This window comes from Phaethon aethereus (genome assembly GCF_964289735.1).
Source record: "Phaethon aethereus genome assembly, chromosome: 1".
Taxonomy (NCBI): domain Eukaryota; kingdom Metazoa; phylum Chordata; class Aves; order Phaethontiformes; family Phaethontidae; genus Phaethon; species Phaethon aethereus.
The window spans coordinates 76,475,799-76,489,143 of NC_138575.1; the positions used below are offsets into that span (position 1 = coordinate 76,475,799).

The window sequence follows — 13,345 nt, forward strand, 5'->3', positions numbered from 1 at the left end:
TTTAAGTCAAGCCATGCTCTTTTTCACATGTATCATCACTTTTAATGAAGACTGCGCATGCCAAATGCAAGTGGTGAGCTCTAGGATAAGAGTAGAGTTTGAAGGCAACAGGTCAAGTTCTCTACTAGTATAAATCAGTATTGCTTGCCTACTTTCAGTGGAGGCATTCCCATGTAGACCAGCTGAGGATTTGGCTAAATGAAGACCCGTTCTTAACGTGGGAAGCTAACTAACTGCCCTGCTGCTGATACAGAACCAAGGGAGAACTAAAATCAGTCTCCCCAGCCCATGCTGCTTCAGATAGCAATAAAAAGGTAGTATGTTTATTACTAATACGGGACTGCAGATAGAGCCTGAGAGCAGAGAATGTCTTCAACTGTATGTCATTGTCTCACAGCCAATTTTGAGAGTAAAACCACAGACTAATGTGAAGATTTCACAATGCAGACATTTGACAAAGAAAGGATATATCTTCTGGTGTAACGTTTGGGCCCTGACACCAATACAATATATTTCCCAATGACAAAAAAATCTTGTAAACCACGAAACACAAGGACAGAGGATTACAGAAGTTAAAGATAGAAGAAGAAACCCACAAAGCAGAAATATTAAGGCCACCTGTGCACTCGTGAAATGCACAGTCGCCACAGCCAAACAGGATATATCCCTTATTAATATTACATATACTAAAACACACATGTATAATAGACACTTGATCTTAGTCTAGAGAATTAGAACAAGAAAAATGAAAATAAGCTAAAACCTTTGTGGCCAGCCTACACTAAAAAGCTCTAGCCTGAATCCTAGCAGCTCTCAGCAGCCTAAGTCAACAGGACACCAGAGGGAAAACTGAGGTGCCCACGTAGATCCCTATCAAAGACACAACGGGATTCTGAGGTGAGTTGCTTCCAAGGAGAAGGGGAGAAAAAGAAAACATCGAAGGACAAGTTGCCAAGGTTTTAACCTGAGACCTAACAACGAAGCACAAGTTGCCAAGGTTTTAACCCGAGACCTAACAGCAGCCACAGACATTTGTTTAATCTTTCAGGTGCTCATTAGTGTCAAGCCCCTGTGGCAGCCTCCATACTGCCTCTCTACACTGTAGCTGGATGAAGGTAGAGTTATATACCACCCTAATGAGCCGCAAGGAGGGTGATGTGCGTCATTGGCTTCTGTTTCCATCTTGGCAATCTAAGTGTAAAAGCCTTGCAACAGCTTCTGATTCTGCTGACATTTAATTAGCCGGTGTCATTTTGATGCCATAGCCTGTCTCATCAGGATGATAACTACAAAACAACATGTGGAGCATAAAAGTTCTATGAGAAGTTTCAGGTCTGGCAGCCAAGGATATGAGTCCCCTGACAGTCACAGTTCCCGGGACTTGTCCCTATTAGCCCATTGTTTGGCACTGCTATCAGCAAGAGCTTCTCTGTTAAGGGGAGAGAAACAAAAAGAAACCCAACAACACACCAAAAAACTGCAAACCTCTGCAAAACCTTGCAAAACCCAACACCCTTTAGCTCTAAAAATTCCACCTGTCCTGCAGAAAGGGAGCATCTTTATTGCACAAACTCACAGCTATTCATCCTGAAGGGCAGGTTTACCCTAAAGGATAGGTTTGATCATCTGGCCTCAAAAGGTAGTCCTGTTTATTTAAGTATGTATAGTATTTTTCTCCATTTACCATCAGGTGCTTGGGAAAACAATCTCTAGTAAAACCTACCAATTGCTGCTTGCTCACATCAGCTGCAAAATTTGAAAATGGTCATTGCTACACAAAATGTGACTGATCTATATTTTCACTCAATGTAACCAGTGATTCTGATACAGTACATCCATTTACACCAGACAAGATCAGACCTTTTTCTATTTGGGTCTTTTTTCCAAAATCCTATTCTCAGGTACTAAAGGCACCACTTTTTTAGAGTTTACCAGTCAGAGATGTACGAAAATTCAAATAAACCAAGCCATCTTCTTCACAGAACAGAATCAACTCAAAATCTTCATCAGCAGAACCTAGGCACAACCTAATGTTTTGTAAAGACAGGCACTTATGGGACTAATGGGCCACAGCTCCATTTTTGAGCAAAGCATCTACCTGAGGCAGAGGATGGGCAGAAAGAGGTCAGCAAGCTTAAAAACTCATTGAACCAGTGTAGTCCCCAGATCTCAGCTCTTCTGGAGGATCCTTGCTGGAGCTTAAAGCTGCTTCCCAACTGGATGAGGATAAGACTGTCTTTTAGAGCAAAATGCTCTGGAAGTCACAGCTCCCACAAGGACAGGGAGATCATCAACATTTCTTTTTAAATTTCACCTTGACCACAGTCACACTTCAAGCAGAATACTGTTTTGTCCGCCTGGGACAACACAGCCAGTTCAGAAAGCTTTGGATTCTCATACTAAAGGACAAGTTACATGCAGTGATCCTGTCTTACATTTGTAGGCACACATTCACAGTGTTACTTCTCGTGTTCCCCGTACATTAAACCATGGAAAATCTGTACCCATCATTTTAAGCAAGGTCTTGCCATGGAACCCCTTGACCTGACTTGAATTATACATCGGTCAAGACAATTGGATTCACATTTATTTTATAGAATATGTTTTAATAAATGTATTTTATTTTATACACACACACACAAACACAAGGGGAAAGGAGGACCAAGGTCTAAGTTCACCTGTCTAAATGTTGAAATATAGCTAAGTGAAGGAAAGCCAGCAGCTGCTCCAAGCTACAACACCAAAAATAACCACCCACAAAAAAACTTAAACCTTACAATACCTCCCTCAATCTTATGAAAGCTCTTCTTGCCTTAACAATCCATAATATTAGCAGCACAGGAAAATTTATTTGAAAAATATATGTTAGCATGATCTCTTTAAAAGACTCTTGGGAGTACTAATGTGCCTAGTGATTATGCAATTCTCACCTGCATTACCTGATAAATGCCAATTTTCCTCATTAGTAAAGTAGCTGGGATTGAGTGAGCATAGGAGGAAACCCAGTGTAGCAGTTAAAGGAAACTTCCGGGGATCAAGCAAGCTGTATTCACTTCCCATGACAGCTAATGACTTGTTGTCTATACTTGCTTCTGGCTTGGCATCTTTACCTGGGTATTACTGGGTAATACCACCTACTTTAAAAGAGGGGGAAACAAAATTAACAAAAGCTTTTAACCGCTCCAAAATCCTATAAAAAGGAAAATTAATTCTTAAAAACTTTCTGAAGCCAGTGTTATTATTATCATTTATTTGTTCTGCTGTAGCATATAAGAGTCCCAGAACCATGCAGCTCTAGGCACAGCACTGATCTGGAAAATAAAGGTGGTCCCAGCCCTTGCTATACTCAAACGCAATGAAAGATCTAGAATGACATGCTGAACAGAAACCCACAAAAAAAAAAAGGCTTTGTGCTTCTTAGAATTCCACCTACTTGGATAGCTAAATTTCTTAAAACTGACTTTAGTTTCTCCTTAATGAGTGTGTCTTATCCAAGTCTCATTATCAAAGCAGTTCGATTTCAAATGTCAAAAATAGTAACTTTTAAAAAATAGCCCGTAGTGTACCCCTACTCCCAAACTATATCCATGCCATCAATTATTACCATTTTAATTGCCTAGTTATCAAATACTCTTCACGTGTGTACACGAATATGCGATATACTGCATGAAGTAAATGCTGCAATAAGATTCTATTTTGATAAAGCTTGCCAAGTTTGATAAAGAAATCTTGATTTTTATATTAATATATTAACAAATATATAAGGCTGAATGACTTATTTTGCTCAGTCCATTTAAAATTAGCACCAGAGAGGAAGGAGTATGACTTACTCGTGATGTCCTATTGCTACAGTATGCTTAGTAGTACCTGCAGCAAGAACCTTACAATTCACAGCAAATCCCACCTCTTTTAACTTGGTTTATTTTAAGAACTTATAAATGTAAGAACACTTCCAACTGTGTTAGTCTATCAGAAGACAGCCTGGTTCAAGCTTGTGTCTGTTTATGCTGTATACCTGCATTGATATCAAGCAGTGTTAATTTCTTCTAACCTTACGGGGTGGAAGAAATCATTTTTCATTAAATCTTGGTGCCACCAGGAAATTATATAAATAAAAGTAGTTTTGGTACTCCACTGGGATTTAAATAAATTTTTAGCTTAGCCTCATTAAAAAAACCCAACCTTCTATTTACCTGGAGGTTATAAAGGTATTGTAAAATTCCAAGACCTATGCTCCCACTCCAGCAAGGCATAGAATCATAGAATCATAGGATCTTTGGGTTGGAAGGGACCTTTTAAGGTCATCTAGTCCAATCCCGTGGCCACGAGCAGGGAGACCTTCAACTAGACGAGGTTGCTCAGAGCCCCGTCCAACCTGACCTGGAATGTTGCCAGGGATGGGCCATCTACCACCTCTCTGGGAAACCTGTGCCAGTGCTTCACCACCTTCATTGTCAAAAATTTCTTCATTATATCTATCCTAAATCTACCCTCTTTCAGTTTAAAACCATTACCCCTTGTCCTATTGCAACAGGCCCTGCTAAAAAGTCTGTCCCCATCTTTCTTATAGGTCCCCTTTAAGGACTGGAAGGCTGCAATAAGGTCTCACCGGAGCCTTCTCTTCTCCAGGCTGAACAACCCCAACTCTCTCAGCCTTTTGTATGCATGTAAGCATATGCTTAAAATTGAGCAGTTGAGTAAACATTTTGCTTGTCTGAGAGCACAGAACATGCATCATGAAAGGGGTGACATGCTAGGTCAGTACGCCTGTACTCCTGCAACAGCTTTGGGAACCAGATGGAAGAAGTGACAAGGCATTGAAAATTTGAAAAGTTTTTTTACAGTATTACAATTTGCTTCCCTAGTCCATACCCACTCACATCCTTCTAGATCAAGGACATGTCTACGTAGTTTTACAGGCAGACGAAAGTGCATTCTTCCCATGCTGCAAGCTGACTAGAAGCTATGTAAAGTTATTTCATGTTCTTCTGAGCCTCATGAATAAAGCTCCTGCTGAAAGGTACAGTGTATTAGCTTGGGCTTCATGCCCCATTTAGAGAGTTTGCATCTAGCTGAAAAACACAGAGAAATGCTCCAAAGTATTTGCTGTTAACAGAAGCACATACATACGTACATGCAAACTCCAGGAGCCTGTGGCTATAACCAGTGACTTATCTTACTTCACAGTAAATGTCAAGGGGTCATGAACCTCACAGAACTACTACTAACTCCAAGAAAGCTTTTTTGAGTTTACAAACTACTGAAATCTTTGTTATAACCAACAGGTAGCAAGCTCATGCAGTCATCTGAAAAGCCAAAGGATTTCTTTAGCCTTTTATGATTTCTTTTTTTGGGTAGCCGTTTAAAAACTTGATTCTCCTACACCAATGCTTCTGCACATAAGAAGTGAGTAAATATGAAACTTTTTTGTGTTACTATATCAAAAGCTTTTGTAATCTCTACAGAGACATCACATCAAGATGAAGTCTCTTTGAGGACAGCCTTACTAACTTTGCAAAACAAATTGTAGCCTGCTTTAAACACGAACTTTTAAAAGGACACCAATAAAAATACCACACCAATTTATTTTGACTGAGGCTTGAAAAGAAGAGGTGTAAGAGCTGATGGAACTATCCATAACACACTGCTGGCATTCACCTAAGACTACTGTAAGAAATTAGCTATGTCAAGTTCAAGCCTTGGCTCTGAGCATGACATTTAAACAAGACAAAGAAAACAGAATCTCCTCTGCGGATTTTCAAGAGAATTGTGAATGCTCTCTATCTAGCAATAATAGGCTTGTTTTTCCAGGGTGTGACCTCAAGTACCAGTTTGGGTCATTCCTCCACAAGCGGCTGTAGAAGAGCTACATGTGGAAGAAGCCTCTACCCCAAAGCCAGGCTGCAGAGTAGGGGGTGCAGCTCAGGGTAGTTCCTCATGGATAACTCAGTTCTGTTTTCTCTTAGTGGCTTTCTCATTTCTGCTCATAACGCATCAAATGGGAAAAGCGAGGAGCAGCAGTGTCCAGGCAGCCTGGAGTCAGTGCAGGGGAAGCAGCACAGCTATGGCACGTGGCAGACTGGAGGAAGATGAAGAAATAAAGAAAATAGAGGACAGAGAAACATGTGGAAGAGACGTGATAACGGTCATGACACGGCATATTTAACAGTCAGCACCTTACCGTCATGTCCCAGGCTGCTGCGCCCACATACCTGTGTGTGTGATGTACAAGTGTCCACATGCACTTGCATACGTGTGCCTGCATATGCGTTTGCGGTAGGGGTTGGGAGCTGTAAAGGAGATTTAGTAACAGAAATCTCAGCCTTGCTTGTGACATATTTATAACTTTCTATGCACTGTGGGTCAAACATTTACAAGAATGCCTTTTGCTTCTGGTAAAGTCAACCACAGGAAGGGCAAGGAAGGATGTAGTGGTGGCAAAATGCAGAACCCACCATCGCCCTGAAGAGTGCAACGACAAAAACTGAAAGTCTGAGCTCCCCAAAATAAACTGTCTGTGTTTGAGGGCTGTAGCAGCAAAAAAGAGGAACTCTTGGTCTTGATTCTGCTATTACAGAGGGACCAAAAAGCTGTAACTAGAGCAAGTGATCACAAGCAAGTGTCAGGAAAGTGACTGAAGAGCCACATTGGTTGTAGAAAAAAATAAGTCAGATGAACTATGAAACTGTAAGGAGCACAGCAAAGAAATATTATGTAAATCAGGTCAGCTAAGCCAAGTGGAAGGCCCAGGCATCAAAAAGCAACGTCCACACAGCAAAGCATAAGAGGGTGTTTGGAGAGTGGAGCCAGCAAAGGAACCTGGCAACAATGGCCTTACTGAGGAGGGACCATGCTCGTATCCTGCCCATCCCAGGGCGAGCGAAAGGGCACACATGGGAAGAGTCTGGGGTCAAAGATTAGCAGTCCTGTGCCAAGAATCATAGATTTTTCATTAGTGGAGGAGAGAGAAAGGCCCCAAAGTGCCTGCCTTTCCATTGCTCTGTTTTGATATGGGGCTTGACATGGGTGCAAAGCTATTGTAAACACACATATGTCCTGTGTTACAGAAATGCAATAAAAGGAAAACAGTCCTTTTTTGTAAAAACATGGATATTTTTACAGCATACAGAGCCAATTATGCCATTTAATTCTACAGAACAGGAAGGAGCTCAGTAAATTGCTGCAAAAATATCCAGCCTTATGCAACCAAAATGCTGACCATGGATCAGGCATTTGGAACAGCTGTGGAATGGCATCACGGACCTCCCCTGCACCCTGAATATGTATCTAGGGACAGAGCTTAATCTACACCTCAGCTAGCTAGTGTACCCTTGGTAGTGACCTCTTTTGTAAAATGACCCCAGCAGCCACTTCATATATAGTTTTAAGCCTATATTGTACTCCTCAAAACTTATTTTCCATTGTGTCAAACCCTGTTAAGTCATTTAACACAAACTGTAGGCAGAAGACATAAAATACCAACATTTCAACTTGGCATGCATTTAAATTTTCATTATAAGCATTCATACAAGGAGTAAATAGTCGTACAAGGTCAGGAGCTACAGATGCTTTCTAGACATTCTATCATTTTCAACAGGGATCTTATATACAGTCCTGCATACAGCACAAGAGTAGAACATGGTCAACCACAACAACATAATAACAAGACTTACTTATTTAAATGTGCTGCAAGCACGCGAGCATAACTCAGTAACTGTCTTTGCATTCCTTGCTTGAAAGAAACATTGCATAATACTAGTATAACTATAGATCGCTTCTGCTTCTTTTTCCATTGAGTATTCAATTCCTAACAGCACTTAATAAGCATAATGAACGTAGAACACTCCCCAACCTCATCTGTTCAGTCTAGAGAAGAGGATGCTGAGGGAAGACCTCATCGCTCTCTACAACTACCTGAAAGGGGGTTGTGGTGAGATGGGTGTTGGTCTCTTCTCCCAAGTAACTAGTGATAGGATGAGAGGAAATGGCCTCAAGTTGTACCAGGGGAGGTTTAGACTGGATATGAGGAAAAATTTCTTCACTGAGAGAGTGGTCAAGCATTGGAACAGGCTGTCCAGGGAGATGGTGGAGTCATCATCACTGGAAGTGTTCAAAAAACGCGTGGATGTAGCGCTTCGGGACATGGTTTAGGGGGCATGGTGGTGTTGGGTTAATGGTTGGACTTGATGATCTCGAAGGTCCTTTCCAACCTTAATAATTCTATGACTCTGTGTGATTCTGTTTATTTCTTCTTACTTAGTAAAAACATTTAAAAAAAATTTGGCCCTCATATGAAATACCAAATGCTACCATCTATGATATAATCAAGAAATATATGGTCTTTAAGTTTTTAATTTAAAAAACCTTTTCAAAACTCTTAACATAATTGCAAGATATCAACTGCTCTGAAGAATTAATATCCCGTTAAATAAAAACCTTCAGTGTACATTCTGCCTTTATCAGTAGAGAAGCAAAAGTGATCAGAAAAAGCTTGAGGGCACTACAACATAATTTGAAAGGAGAAAACAGTAAAAAGGCCCAATTATTCTTGGCTGACTAAGATATCTAAAATAATAGGAGTCTTCTCAGTCCAAGTTTACCTGGTATCACAACCGAAGCTACTATTTAAAATACATCAATAATGATAATATGCTTTGTAATTTCATTGATATAAATGAGCTTTTAATGTTAAAAGAAGACAAAGCTAAGCAGGCATTAACTGTTTTGCTCTACATCATTATTTCACACAAATAGACCCTACCAGAGCCTACCAAATCCCATAGAGTGCCTATGCATACAGTGGTATTGCTCGCTTGTCCTGCTCTCAGCAACTTTCCAGATAAAGTCACACATACATGAGCCAGAAATCACAAGAAGGGAAAACTTCCCTTTTTGATCAGACAGGTTTTGTGTGGAGTTTAACCCCGTAACAGTTTTCTGGAAGCAGTCATACAAAAAATAAGACACACCTGATGTGCCAAAATATAGATATTATGGCCAACATCTTTTGGGGAGATGCCATCATCTCCATTCTCCTCCTCATGGTCACATTCGAGGCCTTGGTTATATGCATTCTTCATCACATCCACCTGTAACACAAATCCAACCAGGGAGAAATGAAATAAATGTCATTCTTGGGGAAAAGGCACACTGTGTTTGAAGACACTCGCCTTGTTCAGCTGAAGCCTGGCTGCAGTTTGGAAAGTTCAGCAAGAAGAGCGAGCACTCGAAGAAACACTTTCTGATAAAGACAAGCTTGAAGTATTTATGAAGCTCTAAACTGCTACATTTCTCATCAGCAAAACTGAAATCATGAGAAAGGAACAGGAATGCTGAGGTATTTTCACAAATGCTTTTAAAGATGGATCTCCAGATATGGCAAGTAGTGTTCTGCAGCACTTAGAGTGCATCCATGATTTCCCTCTGGCTAGAACAGGCTGCAACATCACTCAGCATTCTCCACACAGTTTAACAGGAAAAAAACCCACAATGTGAACCAAAAAGGAAAGGAAGATACAGATAGGGGCAGGTTGCTGGGGAAATTCCAAAATATTCAAAAGCCTCTTACAGGACCAATGGGGGCAAAATTGCTGGCGCGTGTCCAGAGAAGGGCAACGAAGCTGGTGAGGGGTCTGGAGCACAAGTCTTATGAGGAGCAGCTGAGGGAACTGGGGTTTTTCAGTCTGGAGAAGAGGAGGCTGAGGGGAGACCGTATCGCTCTCTACAACTACCTGAAAGGGGGTTGTGGTGAGGTGAGTGTTGAGCTCTTGTCCCAACTAACTAGTGATAGGACAAGAGGAAATGGCCTCAAGTTGTGCCAGGGGAGGTTTAGATTGGATATTAGAAAAAATTTCTTTACTGAGAGAGTGGTCAAACATTGGCACAGGCTGCCCAGGGAGCTGGTGGAGTCACCATCACTGGAGGTGTTCAAAAAACTTGTGGATGTGGCACTTCAGGACATGGTTTAGTGGGCATGCTGGTGTTGGTTGATGGTTGGACTTGATGATCTTAAAGGTCTTTTCCAACCTTAATGATTCTATGATTCTATTTATAAAATCCTCTGTTCCCCACACAGGGCCTGATCCTGCAGTTGTACCCAAGGGACGGCCTCATCGTGCTGACATGCCACCTTAGCAATGACACCCCAAAACCAGCAGGCCACTGGGCTCTGCCTCAGGGCAGAGCTGATGCCCACAGATCTCCCCACAAAACAGGTTTTTCAGTCACTGCTGTTACATGGTCAACTGGATTTGAAACAATTTCTGCAGATTTCCAAGCGATTTAAAATTCCTGGAGACCTACACAAACATCACAGTTGTTCCAAAATACAGCAACAACTGTTTGTAACTCTCTTTGTTCATGGGACAAATATATATATATTTATAACTTATATGTTACATGTTACATATTACACGTTACATATTATATGTCTGCACACACATTTCTGTTAGCACTGTTTCACAAACAGTACAAGCTTAATTTGCCAGCCCCTGACAAAGTGTACTTGAAGACAGTCTACCAGAGTATGATAATTTGGTTAGGAAACAATTACAGAAAAGTGCTTGAAACGGATAAAAATAATGAAGTCGTAAAGACTGAAATAATGCATGCTTGATCCTTTTAAAGTACTTTTTGTGAATTAGCACTATCCTGATACATTGTGTCACTATATGCTGCCAACACTTTTCAGCTTAGATGCAGATCGTTTTAAAAATGTTTTAATGACAGATTTTTTTTTCAGCCAAAAGATTTATGAATATTCAGACGTTTACTCACCAGTTCTCTTGGTCTCATGTTGAAAAGGATTCTTTCCGCATTCTCACTGTCGTGCCTGCTTTCCATAATCGCCAGCAAAAGCTTGGAGGCATTGTTCTAGTGATACAAAACCAAGTTAATGCAAAGTTTAGATCCATTTCATGGATTAACGACCTTTCCATTTGTTTTAATTGAGATTATGAGGACCACTTTTAGCGGGTAAGATTTTTAACTACTTGCATCTTTTATTTTACTGACATGTTTAATAGGCTTTTTCTCCCATTTTAATGTCACCATACTGTAAGCCTAACCAACCCTGTATGCTATATTGGAAGAACATTTTAAATATTGAAAAATATTCAACTTAAATACAGAGCCTTGCTCTATACTGTGCACAAGAAATGAAATTCCGTTTCCTTTTCTTATTGCCCACCTAGCAAATTTTGCCATGGCTTTCTGTTAAAAAATACTCAACAGAGGCAATTACAAAACATTTTACAAGAAAGGTTTCATCATTCAGGCAGGTTTTCTTCCCCCTTGGTTTTTATAAAGTTCGACAGGTTATTATTTGAAAGGCTACAAAATAAACTGTTCTCATACATTCCTGAAATTTTGTTTAACTACCAAATACTCCTGGAGGCGCACATAAAGACATCCTTTACTTTGACATCTTCCAGTTAAATCAGTTGTTGCGAACAGGAGAGGAAGAATGGTTTGGGAGGTTTGACTTCTTTCTGGCAGAGCGCGGTTGCCTTGGTTGACGTGTCGCAGCATCCCCTCATCATCCTCTACTACAGATTGAGCTGTGTGAATACTTGGAAGCAGACCACAGTCCCATGGTATAGGCAGGGGCCAGTAAAACTCTCAAGCCACCATACAACCTCATTCTCAGCTGCTTATTGATGGACGTCAGCAATTCAAACTGAAATCTCTCACAGCGAGGGTGTGCCTCTGACAAGTAGTATGGGCAATTTCGGAGGAAAAGGGTTCAGCTGCTTTTGGGACTGAGGCAACAATTAGGATGTTACTCTCTGCATGTTCAAGCAACTTCTGTTTTAAGCAGCCTTTGTATCTCCAAGTGTTGATAGCAGAGCTGAAAATCAGGAGCACTAGCGGCCAAGATAAGACAATCATGCAAGTTGTAGTCCTCAGGGAAACCCAGCCAAATTTGTCCAACTCACAAGCATTTTTAAATTACAATTTGAATACTATACTGTAGAAACTTACTAGTTTCATAGCTAAAAGCCCCCAGAGTTTCTTCTTGGTGGGCACAGAATCACAAAACTCTGCAGGTTAGCTCACAAAACCACACATTCAAGGCTGTCCTCTGGACTAATCTTTCAGCAGTCCCACCTGCTGCTCAAAGCAGGTTGCTCAGGGCTGTATCAAGCTGAGGTTTGATCATCCCCAACTGGAGGACTGTAGGATGAGAAGTCAGTCTCAGAAGGAAGGGGTAGATGGAAGGAGGGTAGCTTAATAGAATGAGGATTTATACATGCCAGGGGAACTAGGACCTTCTGGGAGAGGAGACTGGGAGTTGAGTGAGAAACCAGGAGAGAGGAGCCTGAGCTTGCCAACACAAGAATGAGATAAGGACAAAGAACACCAGATGAGAAGAAAAGACCAGACTGAGACTGGCTGAAGGAGAACAGGACTCCATATGAACTTTTCCATAGCTCCCCTTTCCTTTTGCTTCAAAATCAAATCAGGATGGTCCATTGGAAAGGTCTAGTCAGGCTCTTTCCCATGCAATCTCCATTGCCAAAGTTTAATGTGCACAGTGAATGAGACGACATAGAGGGAAAGGAGAGCATTTTGATTAAGACTCCTAACAGGGTGCTGCTCTGAAGAACTGGATGCAGTGGTGACCAAGTCAGTTGTGGTAGCTTTGCTAAGATTTCAAACTGAGGAGGAGGGAAGGGGACAAGACAGGCTGCCAGCTAGCTTGAGAAATAAGGGGAGGAAACAGTGGAAGAAGGCAGCAGTCTACTCACCCATGGGTGAGTAGGGCTTTGAAGCTATTTCCCAGTGCAGACAATTGTGGGGATGGAGAGGAGCCTGCTGCAGCTTCCAGGAAGTGAGGAAGGGTAGAAGGTGGATAGGACTTTCTGTCATCAACAGCCAGCTTCTTGCTACTGACTCAGCAGAAGCGGCATGCCATAGCCTAGAATTACAGCAGACAGGCACATCCTCCAGTTTTTTTTTCCCTCTCTGATCACTTGTACCTGACATTGAGATGTTCATTTGACTGCTCGTTCCTCATTTTCTGCATGCTTTGAGACCTTAGGATCTGATTTCCATTCCCAGGTATTAGTGAGGAAGAGAGATCTATTACTTGGAAAATACAGTATAGAGTTCTTCATAACATATTAGTACTTCAAAAAATCAGTTCCCAGGTGCTACAAACAGGACAGCCCAAAGTACTCCTGGCCTTCATTTCTCTTTACTTGGGTTCCCATCTCATATCCTCATAAGAATTTTGGAAAAATAAACTAATGTGTGAAGCAACTACATACAGCAGAATAAGGTGCTATGAGAAAAGCCAAAAAGACACTTGTATTAGACTCTCTCTACCCTTAAAGCTGACAAC

At 41.1% G+C, this 13,345-nt stretch overlaps 1 protein-coding gene across 4 annotated transcripts in view; it reads right to left on the reverse strand.

Moving 5' to 3' along the window:
- The window catches only part of ITPR2 (inositol 1,4,5-trisphosphate receptor type 2), a 272,920-nt gene that overhangs the window by 56,633 nt on the left and 202,942 nt on the right, over positions 1-13,345 (reverse strand). For all 4 annotated transcript variants that reach the window (XM_082011567.1, XM_082011566.1, XM_082011565.1 and 1 more), the window contains 2 exons: positions 10,777-10,872; positions 8,970-9,089 (listed from right to left, as the gene is read on the reverse strand). In XM_082011567.1, coding sequence (XP_081867693.1) covers positions 8,970-9,089; positions 10,777-10,872 — 216 coding nt within the window. The remainder of the gene's footprint in view (positions 1-8,969; positions 9,090-10,776; positions 10,873-13,345) is intronic.